The 14743-nt window shown below is 47.1% G+C and overlaps 1 protein-coding gene across 1 annotated transcript in view; it reads left to right on the forward strand.

Annotated features, from left to right (window-relative positions):
* Positions 1-14743, forward strand: part of lmf1 (lipase maturation factor 1) — a 55545-nt gene continuing 40802 nt past the window's right edge. The window contains exons 1-3 of the mRNA XM_061231125.1: positions 1-243; positions 4430-4739; positions 10225-10235. Of these exons, the coding sequence (XP_061087109.1) occupies positions 24-243; positions 4430-4739; positions 10225-10235 (541 nt within the window). The 5' untranslated portion in view covers positions 1-23. The remainder of the gene's footprint in view (positions 244-4429; positions 4740-10224; positions 10236-14743) is intronic.

Consider the following 14743-nt stretch of genomic DNA (forward strand, 5'->3'; position numbering starts at 1 on the left):
TCTGCGCAGTGACAGCAGCCAAGATGGCCGCGTCCATGCAGAACATGGAAACCGATGGAAATGCTTTGAGGAAAAGAAGGACTGATACAGTTAAACCGACCACAAAACCCACCGACGACAGTAATGACACAAACGGCGAAGAAGTAGAAACTAAATATGGCAAACCGGGTGCTGTCAATTTGCAATCCGGGACGTTCTGGCTGACACGAATCGTACTGCTACGGTCCATTGCTTTTATTTACTGTGAGTTCATTCTGTTCCATTACTAGTCTGATTCAAGTTTATTGCAAATTATATTTTCAAATAGCCTGAAACGGGAACGCAGATGACTGAATAATACATTTACTAAATGCATTTAACAATATGCCACGTCATAGGCCTATAATAACTTTAGGGGGTTGTTTATTGGATGAAAAGCAAAGCATGCATGGAGGACCTTTAGAAAGTTGGCTATTACATATATAAATGTTGCAACGGCACCTTCCTGCGGCTTTGACTAGTTCTATCTTCATCGGTAACTACAAGGCAATATTACATTTTCTCTCGATGAACAATTTCTAAAGTCATATTAAATATAAATCGCTCAATAGGTAGTTAAACCCATACGAGCCATCGGCCTCTGAGTCGATAATCCTTTTGCCTAATTCAATTGGATTCTGTAGTCCGGGGTCCTGCGTAGTGCTGTGCAGAGATGCATAGCCGCCACAGTGTTCTCGTGGTAGCCCACATTGGCATGGCGTGCATTGTTAATGGCGTGCATATGTTTATGATAATCCACTGTTTCAAGCAAACGGATATGAGCAGTAACAACTACACAGCAACGATTGTTCTAACACTGCTTTTGACTCCTAGTCTATAACAGACGGCGTCTGAGACATTCTTACATAGTTGTCCTAACTCTTGTAGTGGGGTTGTCTACACTGGGTTCCAGTGATTACAGAGAAGTTGTTGATTTCTGAGCAGATTGCTGAGAAGTCTTTTCATTGAGGAGGAGAGTTGGAAATAATATTCATTATTTTGTGTTGAGGCGGCATGGATGGCGCAGTGGGTAGCACTGCCGCCTCACAGCTAGGAGGTCCTGGGTTCGAATCCCCGTCGTCCGGGGCCTCTCTGTGTGGAGTTTGCATGTTCTCCCTGTGTCTGCGGGAGTTTCCTCCGGGTACTCCGGTTTCCTCCCACAGTCCAAAGAGATGCAGGTTAGGCTGATTGGAGAGTCTAAATTGTGCCCTTCGATGGACTGGCAACCTGTCCAGGGTGTATTCCAATATATGCTGGGATAGGCTCCAGCCCCCCTGCGAGCCTGTTCAGGATAAGCGGGTTAAGATAATGGATGGATGGATGGATTTTGTGTTGATTGATGCTTCTGTTAAATGAATTGTTTTGGAGGTTCTCAATATGATAGCGATTTTACACAACTTTCAGCACAGTAGTCACAGCACTGTAAACAAGCATCAGTCATGCGATTACATGTAAGCAAATAAAAGAATCCTGTACGCAGGACTCCAATCGTACAGTAATGTGATTCACAGAAATATACTGCTGTGTTGTTGGACAAGATCAAAAAGACGCAGACCTGGGTCAAATACATCAATGTTTTGGATTCAAATACTTTCTACTCTTTACTGACCTTGTCTGGTGCGCTGGAACATATACAATACAAAATAAAGTGAAGTAAGTTAAATATGAAATGAAAGTGCAAACTGGCCCGCTTCTGGTCTGCCTGGTTGGCTCAATTGCACCAGGCAAACTAAATCGAGCCCAGAAAAGTATTTAAATGGAATCTAATTACGTATTTGACCCAGGTCCGCTCTGGCACAGTCCATAGCACTGCCAACTTTCAAGCCACAAGTCACCCATGCCATTACCCAGTCTGTGGCCTGACCCTATCTATCCGTAACCCTCTCTGTCTCCCCCCTGTCTGACTGAATAAAGCCCCACAGTAATATATCTAGTGTTAATTCAGCTCTAACAGAGTGCATGTGAGTCCTGTCAGGGTCTTGTATACTCTCTGAGAGTTGATTTGATGCTGAACATTTTACTCTCCCACTCTCCTTATAAAAAGAAGCAGTCATTCAGTGGAAGTTACAATGAAATTCAATTGAAATTGACACTTGCATGTAAGACCTTGTCAATGAATGGATGAAAGAATCAGTCAATCAAAGAATCAGTCAGCCAGTTGCATTGTGGACTTGTGGTATAGTGCAATTGTTAGGGAACCAGGCAGGGCTTGAAGTGTAGTGTAATTGTTAGGGCACCAGACAGGACTTGCAGTGTAGTGTCATTGTTAGGGCACCGGGCAGGACTTACGGTGTAGTGCACTTGTTAGGGAACCAGGCAGGGCTTGCAGTGTAGTGTAATTGTTCCAGGCAGGGCTTGCAGTGTAGTGTAATTGTTCCAGGCAGTGCTTGCAGTGTAGTGTAATTGTTCCAGGCAGGGCTTGCAGTGTAGTGTAATTGTTTGGGCACCAGGCAGGACTTGAAGCTTAGTGGTTGGAGAGTTTGGGCTCCGCTGTTATGCCATTGAACAGCACGCTTTACCTCAATTTCTTCAGAAAGTATTCTTCTGTATAGATGATTGGACATTAAGAAACATTTGCTATTCTGTATTATTGCTGAAGAATATCCATTTAACATTTTTAAATTTTACATTTTAGTCATTTGGCAGACGCTTTTAATCCAAAGCGACTTACAAGTGCATAGGTTCTTCCACAAGTTAAAGTATCACATCCATAGCTAGTAAAATACACATGAAATGTTGTTCTAAACATATAGTCATCATAAGTGCAATTATTATTACTATTATTAAATTTTTATCCAGATAAGACTCTCTGCTAAAGGGATGTTGTGTAAAATGTGAACCAATTAATAATTTCAAGGTTGATGCTACGGGGGTGTGGGGGCATGGGCGGTGCTTAGACCAACCCCCACCCCTGCCTCCCCCCGACCTGAAATTTCGAGTCGCCCCAGCGTGTGTAGGCACGTCCTGTACAAGAGGCGTAAGAACGGTCTCATTGTGTGACCACAAAAGGCCCAGTGAGCTTTTGATGTGACGGCGGTCGTGTGGCTGGGGAGGGGGGGTGGTGGTGGGTATGTGTGTGTGTGTGTGAAGGCTCTTTTGTTAGCTGGTCTCCGCAGGTCTCCTCACTCTAAAAAAAAAGGAAGTGGACTCCCCTGACAGTGGCCCGTTTGTTCAGGGCAGTAAACGGCACTGCTCTCTATCTCTCTCTCTCTCTCCCTCTCCCCCTCTCCCCCTCTCCCCCTCTGCCTCCCTCTCTCCCTCTCTCTCTGCCTCCCTCCCTTTCTCTCCCTCTCTCTCTCATTCACTCTCGCTCTCTCTCTCTGATAAAATAGGCCCCATTAATGCCTTTGTGCTGGTGGCTAAAAGAGAGAGGGAGAGGGAGGGAGATCAGACAGAATCAATCACTGGCTTTGTTACGGCTGCGTTGGTGTTGCAGGTCGATTTTTATCACCCCCCCCACCCCGTCTCTTTCTCTCTCTGTCTCTCCCTCGCCCTCTCTTCCTCTCTCCGTCTCTGGTGTGGGAGAAAAGGTTGGGCAGTGTTGTGCAGGTGGCACAGTGTGGGACCGAGGGCTGTCGTGGGCGGTAGGAGCCCTGCTGAGGGGCTGACCCCGGGAACCGACCTCACCTGGTTGGTTTGGGAGGGGGAGGCTGTGGGGGCGTTTGGCCTTTGAGGGAAAAGGGATGAGAACGCACAGCTCTGCTACTCATAAAATGTCCTGCTGGCTCCTCAGGGCTGTGGAGGAACAGAAGGTAAGGGTGACACGTGAGGGAACTCTTCCTCTCCCTCTCCCTCTCGTCTCTCTTTCCCTCTCTCCCTCTCATTTTATCAGGATTCGGGGTATGACTCTGTGGTGTTAGTGTGAACCTGACTGTGTCTGTGCAGTGGCAGTATTGCTAAGTCGGTGAGTCTGTGCTAATAGGCGGCGGTCCAAGGCGAGCTCTCTTTTCCCTGTGAGGCTGTGACATGCAGAGGAAGTGACTGAAACGCTGGGGAAAGTGACTGAAACGCTGGGGAAAGTGACTGAAACGCTGGGGAAAGTGACTGAAACACTGATGAAATAGGTTGTCGTGCAGGAGCAGGAGACTCGCGTATGGGCGGGCTGGGGGGGAGATTGGAGAGCTGACTGGTAGTGTGGGCTTCCTGTTCTGCCTTCCATCCTAATGTGGTTACCATTTTAAAAGTAGATACATTTATGTTCACGTTTCGACATTTAGCAGACACTCTTATGCAGAGTTCACATAAGACTCACATAAGTGCATAAAAGGGAAATGCACAATAAACAGAGACAAGTCAGTGTCACAACTGATACTATGTGTAGCTAATATATAACCAACAGAATAAACCTTTCATAAACCCGCAGCGTGGTCTGTTCACACAACCTGGTTACCGCTCTGTCTCTTCTCCACAGTCGTGGCGTTTGCCGTGGCCTACAACCAGAACAAGCAGCTGATTGGAGAGCGAGGCCTGACCCCCAGTGAGGAGTACCTGCGCAGCGTCAAGCGCTATGTGGGGGGGAGGATCGACACGTCGGCCCTGGCCTACACCCCCACGCTCCTGTGGTTCCTGGACTGGTCGGACATGGACCTGAACCTGGACGGGCTGGCCCTGCTGGGACTGCTGCTCTCCGGGGCGGTGCTGCTGACCGGCCGCGCCAACATGCTCATCATGGCCCTGCTCTGGCTGCTCTACCACTCCCTGGTCAGCGTGGGGCAGATCTGGTGAGCGCCGGGCAAACGCATGTAAAACTGCACACTCATGCGCATGTGTACACGTGTACAAACTGCACACTCATACTCATGTGTACACGTGTACAAACTGCACACTCATGCGCATGTGTACACGTGTACAAACTGCACACTCATGCGCATGTGTACATGTGTACAAACTGCACACTCATGCGCATGTGTACACGTGTACAAACTGCACACTCATGCGCATGTGTACACGTGTACAAACTGCACACTCATGCGCATGTGTACACGTGTACAAACTGCACACTCATACGCATGTGTACACGTGTACAAACTGCACACTCATGCGCATGTGTACACGTGTACAAACTGCACACTCATGCGCATGTGTACACGTGTACAAACTGCACACTCATACTCATGTGTACACGTGTACAAACTGCACACTCATACATGTGTACAAACTGCACACTCATGCGCATGTGTACACGTGTACAAACTGCACACTCATACTCATGTGTACACGTGTACAAACTGCACACTCATACTCATGTGTACACATGTACAAACTGCACACTCATACACGTGTACAAACTGCACACTCATGCGCATGTGTACACGTGTACAAACTGCACACTCATGCGCATGTGTACACGTGTACAAACTGCACACTCATGCGCATGTGTACACGTGTACAAACTGCACACTCATACTAATGTGTACACATGTACAAACTGCACACTCATACACGTGTACAAACTGCACACTCATGCGCATGTGTACACGTGTACAAACTGCACACTCATGCGCATGTGTACACGTGTACAAACTGCACACTCATACTAATGTGTACACATGTACAAACTGCACACTCATACATGTGTACAAACTGCACACTCATGCGCATGTGTACACGTGTACAAACTGCACACTCATACTCATGTGTACACGTGTACAAACTGCACACTCATACTAATGTGTACACATGTACAAACTGCACACTCATACATGTGTACAAACTGCACACTCATACTCATGTGTACACATGTACAAACACACACACTCATACGCATGTGTACACGTGTACAAACTGCACACTCATACTCATGTGTACACATGTACAAACTGCACACTCATACACGTGTACAAACTGCACACTCATACTCATGTGTACACGTGTACAAACTGCACACTCATACACGTGTACAAACTGCACACTCATACTCAGGTGTACACATGTACAAACTGCACACTCATACACGTGTACAAACTGCACACTCATACTCATGTGTACACGTGTACAAACTGCACACTCATACACATGTACAAACTGCACACTCATGTACACACTCATTCACACATTTACAAACTGCATGCTTATACACTCTCATGTGCACACATAAGCCTTGCAGCCTTAAGTGCACATACACACACGCATAATTATAAAATAAATCTATTGGAGTGTATATTCATGAGGACTACAATTAGCTAATAATTGTGTGAATAAGCAGGTGATTGTGCTAATCCACTGTCTATGGGGACTCCAAAAGTATATTAATTTTAATGAAACACTAAGTCCCTGTGGGTCATGTGCTTTAGAAAAAAACGACGACCCTGTTTATAATCAAAAGGTCCCAGGTTCAAATCCCACAAGTGGTACCATGGTTGGTTCCTTGGTCAACCTTCGTAAATGTACCAAGCTGCATAAGAGGATAATACGTAGAAATAAAAACTAATCGAGAACCCCCAGCTCTGTCTCCCCCTCCCTCCGAGAGTAGTGTTAACGCCGTGACTCGACAGGTAGCCCTGGTTTTCAGTGGCGGCCTTTCTCAATGGCGGGGCCTGCTGAGTCCGTACTTTATCAAGGTAGTTACCGGCTTTTTTTCAGCCAGGTAGCACTGCATTTTATTTTGTATTCGTGTCTCCCAGTGGGTGATTCAGCTTTTGATAGGTTCTAATTTGGTTGACTCCAGTTGACTTTGTAGCAAGGTCCTGGTCCTGGGGCTGTGGGCTGTTAGTTTTGGTGAGAGAACTAAGCGTCAGGGTAGGGTTGTATCAGCTTTTTGTAAGTTCTCCCTTATGTTGGAATGTAAAGCTCGCACAACTAAATTTGGTTGCAACCAACTCAAAACCTATTGGCGTGTAAGCCCTTCAAATCAGTGAACTGTATGATAGGGAACAGACTTAATCTGTAACCACAGCTACCAATATGGCGTCATGTGCACTGCACCACTCAGTTTCCATAAATGGCTATAAATGAAGAAACCTGTGCCTTTTTCTACCAAACTAAGGCATTTACAGCAATATCTTCAACCTGGCTATACTCGTAACATTGGAGAAGGCATGGTTCCAAGCAATTCTAGAATATATTCAAATCGCTCTGCTGTTGAAACGTTATTAATTCCGCTGTTGTTCCTGGTGAACGGCTTGTGTAAATATTTAGTTTTTACTCAGGGTTACATTCTAATTATGCTGTGTGGTGCAACATGTTTTATTTTAGTAGTGCCTAAGTTGTCATTTATTTATGTTGCAACTAGGCTTAGTTCTTACTTATTCACAGATGGTGCAAGCAGCCCCAGGACCAGCTGATAGAGGGGACTATTTTCTTTGCTGAACTCTTCAATTCAGGGCTTTGAAGGTTTTTTTGGTTTTAAAATGTTTAGTTCTGATTAATAATGGATATCGGCAAAATTCTGCTTTGCATGCATTGATGTAAGATTACAGATTACAGAACTCTACATGCTGAGTTTCAATTGAGTATTCGTCCCATTTAGCAAAATTTCGATTTGCAAGTGCCTCTCACACATCACTCTCATATAGGACCATTGGTTCAATTACTGATTCAAATAGTACTTCAAATTCTAATTTCAGTATAGATTTGTCATTTTATGGCAAAAAAAGCCCTGCGTGTTTCCTCTTTCAGTTCTTACACTCCAGAATTCAAATTTCTTGTGGAGCTTAACCTAAGTAATTACATTCTCTCTCTCTCCCTCTCCCTCCTTCTCTCTCTTTCTCAGTCTCTCTTTTCCCTCTTTCTCTCGTTCTCTCTCACCCTTTCTCATCCTCTCTCTCACCTTCTCTCTCCCTCCCTCTCTCTCTCTCTCTCTCTCTCTCTCTCCCTCTGTCCCTCCTTCTCTCTCTCTCCCTCTCTCCCTCTTCCTCCCTCCCTCATTTTCTCTCTCCCTCTCTCCCTCTCTCATTCTCTCTCACCCTCTCTCACCCCCTCTCTCACTCTCCCTCTCTCTCTCTCCCTCCTTCTTTCTCACCCTCCCTCTCTCCCTCCCTCCGTCTCTCACCCTCCCTCTCTCTCTCTCTCTCTCTCACACCCACACACATGTGTAAAGCACGTTCTACAGTTTACAGTTATGAACAGTGTTTTTTATTTTCCCTCATTGGAGAAATGGGAGCTCTGCACCCATATGATCTAAATCATTTAGGAGAAAATGTCACCTCCACAGCCTCATAGTAGCATGTGCAAGTAATTATAGCCATATATTAAGGAGGGACAACAGCAGTAAAATCAAACGTTTAAAAATAACATGGGCTTAAGCAATAAAAGTACACTGAGATAAGTTATAGGTTTGGACAAATTAGACGAATGGAAAGCAATTAATGAACATCATGCATGTTTGGCACTGGGCTGCAGGCTTACTTCTTGTAATAATTAATTGACCCATTTACTGCACTGTAGTTACAAACGCACATGTGATTAAGAAGAAACACACACACACACACTCAAATTATATTTAATTCACACTATGAGTGAGAAAATCCTGACTGCCCAACATTTCAGTAGGAGACTCCACACTGCCAACTATTTCAGTAGGAGACTCCTCACTGCCCACCATTTCAGTATGAGAGACTCAACATTGCCCACTATTTCAGCATGAGATGCAACACTGCCCTACATTTCAGTATGAGAATCCACACGGCCCACCATTTCAGTATGAGAGACTTCACTCTGCCCACCATTTCAGTATGAGAATCCACGCTGCCCACCATTTCAGTATGCAACTCCACACTACCCACCATTTCAGTATGAGACTCTACACTGCCCACCATTTCAGTATGAGACATTTTGCTAAGATAATCATTGAGAAGACTGAGCTTGGTCATGTCATTTGGGGATGTATTTTTATTCAAAGACAGACGGAGAGAAAGGGGTGACATCGTGTGACAGCCGGTTTCACTAGCAGCCATGCGGTTAGTGGGTTCTGGGCTGTGGTGAGGGGGGGTCAGTCAGAATGGTTGTAAATGAAAACAGTGCTGTAGAGTTGCCGGCTCTGTGTTGTGTTCTGGGGGTCTGGGGGGGGTGCTGGGGTTGATGACAGTAATGGCGGCGGCGGCGGGGGGGGGGGGGGGGGGCAGATAGGGACAAACCCCCCCTCAAGCTGTATCTGCACTTTGCTCTGAGATCGTTTCTGCCTGTTTTTTTTTGGCAGTCATTCTCTCATGTAGGAGTTAATGCACATGCGCACACTCATAATCATAGCCTTTTGCATATAAAATAACTATTTACATGTTATTTTGCCTGCTATCTTCAGAGTGCCTTTATTTTCCTGTGTTTTCAGACGGCTCTCGTGACATGCTCCACGGTCTCTTTATTTGATGAAGTAATCATGGTCGGGTGTAGTAGGTTTAAAACAGCTCGGCGCCTTAATTTGGGAAAATGCGTTTAATGGCGTTAAAGTGGTAATGACTGTGAGGCTGGGTTCGGCCGCCCAACGCTCACACACTCAAATTCACGCTCGCTGAAATGCAGTCATGCTGAAATGCTTGGCCGCTGAAGTACGTGCACAAATTCGCACCCGCTTGCAGTACAGCAGCCAGTCCTGAGGTTTGAAATGACCTGTTGCTCCTGTGAAACTGGCTCACTGCAGCACTACGACACAATAGCGCTGCCTGTTGCAAGGCCCGTGTACGTCTCGTATAACTAAGTTGGACCAAGTGGAGTTAATTCAACTACTGTCAAATTTGTACCCGAAAAAGGACACTTAAATGTGGATGATTCTGGTTGACACATGGGGAACATAATGTTTTTTTCTCTTAGTAGGCCATTATAGCTGGGGTGCCAAACTGAATTCCTGGCACATGCCAGTGTGCACACTAGATTATGGCCCCAATTATGCTTGTAGTGCGAAATTACATACTTACTTACTCGTACTACATTTCAATGAGAATCAGCCTGAGATTTAGTATGAGTAGTATGCTAGTGTGAGGTTTCGATGTCTCTAGTCTGTCCTTTTTGGCCCCTTCTAAAATGGAATGATGAATTAAAGCTGATGGCTAAATGTTTTCCTTGTACACTTTTAGACTGCAGTGCATCTTGGGAACTGAACCCGTGTAAATGCATGAGATCATCACCTAATTGGATCAATTAAAGCAGGGTGATTTGTTGGAACTCACTGCAGCAGCTGTCAGACTGTGTGGAAATATTCATTCTGTCTTGTGTTAAATATCGTACTTAATTATTGCCTAATTTTTCTTTCTCCTTCTCTCTTTTCTTTTCCAGGTATTCTTTTGGTGAGTATGATCCCCCCTTCTTATATTAACATATTTTATGAGAGGCCTGTTCTTTCCAAAGAAGTTACAAAAATGTTCCCAAAAAAATGTAAAGGCTAAGAGTTCAAAGTGGGTTGGGTCCCCAGTGTTCTGTAGTGGTCAATGATTATGGGCTGGGGGGGTAGTTATGGTGTACTTGCATCTGGCACACATGCACTCTCATAGCTTTCCTGGTTGAGATTCTCCCTTGTATTACATTTTGGGTGTCCTGTTTGTTCCGAGAGTTCTCCTGGTGGAGGCCATCTATCTGCTTTCCTGGTTGTCACGGCAGTCCGGTTGCCAGGCAGCTGGGAAGTGTAGGCGGGGCCTAACCTCTAAAGGCCCGGAGTGTTCCATTGCGGTCCAGCTGCTGTGCATTAGTCCCTCCCCTTTGACCTTTGACCCCCGTCCCTCCTGAATTAATTCTGTAAAAACGGCTTAATGAGGGGTTTACTGGACCAATTGGAGTTTTTATTAAAACTAATTAGTGAGGTTGGGTAAGGCGAGGGGGGAGGTCGCTGGCAGAGGGAGGTTGGGGGTGTTTCGAGCTGAAGGAAACAATTAGCAGGGAAGGGTATGACTTAATCTGGCCTGAAGCCATGCCCCCTGATGTTGATGGAGGAAAACCTGAAGCACTTCCAGATTCCTCAGTGTTGTGCTCTGACACATAGCTGTCCTTTATTTTGTGTTTATCAGCTGTGCGGTCTATTGGCATTTATTTTTTTATTTAAAGATTTTTTTTAGGCCTTTTTCAGCTTTATTGGACAGTATAGTACAGAGAGACAGGAAGAATGGGAGCGAGAGAGAGGGGAAGACATGCGACAAATTGTCGACGGTCGGATTCGAACCGCCAACGTCGCGGCTCGCAATGGGCATGTGGTCAGTGCTCTACAGGCTGCGCCACCGAGACACCAAAGGTCTATTGGCATTTATGCAATAAAATCATATTTCTGTGAAATGCATTGTGTTTATGTGACTGTCTGCCCAAATGTAGTTGTTTATTTTTTGTTTGTCATCTGATTTGTTTCTAGGTTGCTTGTTTAAAAGCAGGACTTGAATGGAGATTTTTCAGTTCTGTCAGAACATGGCAATATAGGTGATAATTCGTTAAAGGTCAATTCCTCCTGGACATCAGGACATTAAAAAAATGTATTCTTGTGTTTTCATGCTCTGGATGTTTATGTGTTTATCTTGTTGCATAGCTTGGCCACATTATGTAGGACTAGCTGCCATAGGCAGATTGGAGTTTGCCAGCTGACCAGAGGGGGCGCTGTTTTGCAGCGTGCCTCAGTCAGGATTGAGTTGGCTGCATGGCCTAGAGAATTGATCGGAAGCTCGTTTCGGGTCGTATTAAAGGTCCTTTAAGAGGCTTTTAAGTGGCTTCTTGGATGATCAGGGAGCCGTGAGTGTGATGTAAGCTGGGGGAGATGCTGCACATCTGGCGACCCCCGCTCCTCTGGAATGGTGCGTTCCGCCGTGGTCTCCAGTCTCTGATGAGGCCGCGTCCCTCAGCGACCCACCGCTCGCCCCGCCCCGGCCGGCTGCACAATCCCGCTCCGGGCCTGTTTCTCTTTCTACAGCGTGGAGGGAAGTTTGCTTTGTTAATGTCGCTCTCTCTCTCTCACTATCTCTCTCTCACTCTCTCTCTCACTCCCTCTTGCTATGTCTCTGCCTCTCTCTCCATCTATCTCTGCCTCTCTTGATCTCTCTCCATCTCTCTCGATCTCTCCTTCTCTCTCTCTTGCTATCTCTCTGCCTCTCTCGCTCCATCTCTCTGCCTCTCCTCTCTCTCTCTCTCTCTCTCTCTCTCTCTCTGCCTCTCCTCTCTCTCTCTCTCTCTCTCTCTCTCTCTCTTGCCCGCCTCTCTCTCTCTCTCTCTCTCTCTCTCGCTCTCTCTTGCTCTCTCTCTCTGGCTCCCTGCATGTGTTGCGGATAAATGCTGCGGTGTTCTGCGCTCTTCCCAGACGTCTGTGTTTGGGGTTTGGGATTCCTCTCGTCTGTCCCGTGAATGGTTTGGGCTGGGCCTCGCAGAGCCCCGCCCTGTCGTCTTACAATGGGGTGTGTGTCCCTGTTAATAGTGCAGTGCCAGCTACCCCATGCATGCGTGTGTATGTGCGTGCATTTGAGCATGGTCGTTTGTGGCTGTCTGTGAGTGTGCGAGCCAGCGTGAGTGTTCCATGGTGGGATGGGCGTTTGTGACTGTCTGTGAGTGTGCGAGCCAGCGTGAGTGTTCCATGGTGGGATGGGCGTTTGTGACCGTCTGTGAGTGTGCGAGCCAGTGTGAGTGTTCCATGGTGGGATGGGCGTTTGTGACTGTCTGTGAGTGTGCGAGCCAGCGTGAGTGTTCCATGGTGGGATGGGCGTTTGTGGCTGTCTGTGAGTGTTCCATGGTGGGATGGGCGTTTGTGACTGTCTGTGAGTGTGCGAGCCAGTGTGAGTGTTCCATGGTGGGATGGGCGTTTGTGACTGTCTGTGAGTGTGCGAGCCAGTGTGAGTGTTCCATGGTGGGATGGGCGTTTGTGACTGTCTGTGAGTGTGCGAGCCAGTGTGAGTGTTCCATGGTGGGATGGGCGTTTGTGACTGTCTGTGAGTGTGCGAGCCAGTGTGAGTGTTCCATGGTGGGATGGGCGTTTGTGACTGTCTGTGAGTGTTCCGTGGTGGGATGGGCGTTTGTGACTGTCTGTGAGTGTGCGAGCCAGTGTGAGTAGTCCATGGTGGGATGGGCGTTTGTGACTGTCTGTGAGTGTTCCGTGGTGGGATGGGCGTTTGTGACTGTCTGTGAGTGTGCGAGCCAGCGTGAGTGTTCCATGGTGGGATGGGCGTTTGTGACTGTCTGTGAGTGTTCCATGGTGGGATGGGCGTTTGTGACTGTCTGTGAGTGTGCGAGCCAGTGTGAGTGTTCCATGGTGGGATGGGCGTTTGTGACTGTCTGTGAGTGTGCGAGCCAGTGTGAGTGTTCCATGGTGGGATGGGCGTTTGTGACTGTCTGTGAGTGTTCCATGGTGGGATGGGCGTTTGTGACTGTCTGTGAGTGTGCGAGCCAGTGTGAGTGTTCCAGCCAGTGTGAGTGTTCCATGGTGGGATGGGCGTTTGTGACTGTCTGTGAGTGTGCGAGCCAGTGTGAGTAGTCCATGGTGGGATGGGCGTTTGTGACTGTCTGTGAGTGTAGAGCCAGTGTGAGTGTTCCATGGTGGGATGGGAGTTTGTGACTGTCTGTGAGTGTAGAGCCAATGTGAGTGTTCCATGGTGGGATGGGAGTTTGTGACTGTCTGTGAGTGTAGAGCCAGTGTGAGTGTTCCATGGTGGGATCGGCGTTTTGGTGCACCTCGGCAGATCCCGTCCCTTATGCAAGACCTTGGAAAAGCTCCGCTCCCCATGAGCCACTGACAGATAGGGCCTCCACCGTGATTTCCCAGGCACTTTGTCTCCCCTGTCTGTACTCCACAGATTATACCCTACAGACTGTACCCTACTGATTATACCCTACAGACTGTACCCCACTTATTATACCCTACAGACTGTACCCTACTGATTATACCCTACAGACTGTACCCCACTTATTATACCCTACAGACTGTACCCTACTGATTATACCCTACAGACTGTACCCCTCTGATTATACCCTACAGACTGTACCCCTCTGATTATACCCTACAGACTGTACCCCTCTGATTATACCCTACAGACTGTACTCCGCTGATTATACCCTACAGACTGTACCCCTCTGATTATACCCTACAGACTGTACCCCACTGATTATACCCTACAGACTGTACCCCTCTGATTATACCCTACAGACTGTACCCCACTGATTGTATGCTGCCCCTACCGACAGTTGACTGTAATTGCTTGGTTTTACTGAATGCACATCAGGGGAACTGCAGTTGAAATGTGAGCTTTCATCGTGTGCGTCCTGGGGAAGGAGTGCGAGGCGGAGCTTTACGCCCACAGTCAGGTGACAGGAAGCGCAAACACACATCAGGGGTGTCTGCGGCCTCCAGGCTCCCCCCCCCCCCATACCCCAAATGTCACCGGGGACTCTCGGCGAAACGGTCAGGACAGCGTATGTGTGTAGATTCAGCAAAAAGAAACTTGGCCATAACGTTAGGAGCAGGAAGTGTGAAACCCAGAGGACTCCATGACCTTGACCGTTGACCTCTGTGATGTGAAGGAAGTGTTTTAGGGAAGAGTGATGTGACGTGACAGGCTGTGGTAGAGATCCATCTTTTTTGACAGAGGCGTGTAGAGAAGAGGTAGAATGTGGTGGTGTTTGTGATGGAGGTGTGTAAGAGAGAGGTGGTGTTTGTGACGTAGAGGGAGAGTACAGTGTAATGTTGGAGGACCCTGGTGATGCTGTGATTTACAGTTCGGCAGTTAGTCTCACAGGGCTGCTTCTCCACTTAGTGTGGGTGGTGAACACACAGACTCGTTTATCAGCTATTTTATCTATTCTCTTCTCCCTCTTTCACTCCCTCTCATTTCCTTCTTTC

Source organism: Conger conger, chromosome 2, assembly GCF_963514075.1.
Source record: "Conger conger chromosome 2, fConCon1.1, whole genome shotgun sequence".
NCBI lineage: Eukaryota > Metazoa > Chordata > Actinopteri > Anguilliformes > Congridae > Conger > Conger conger.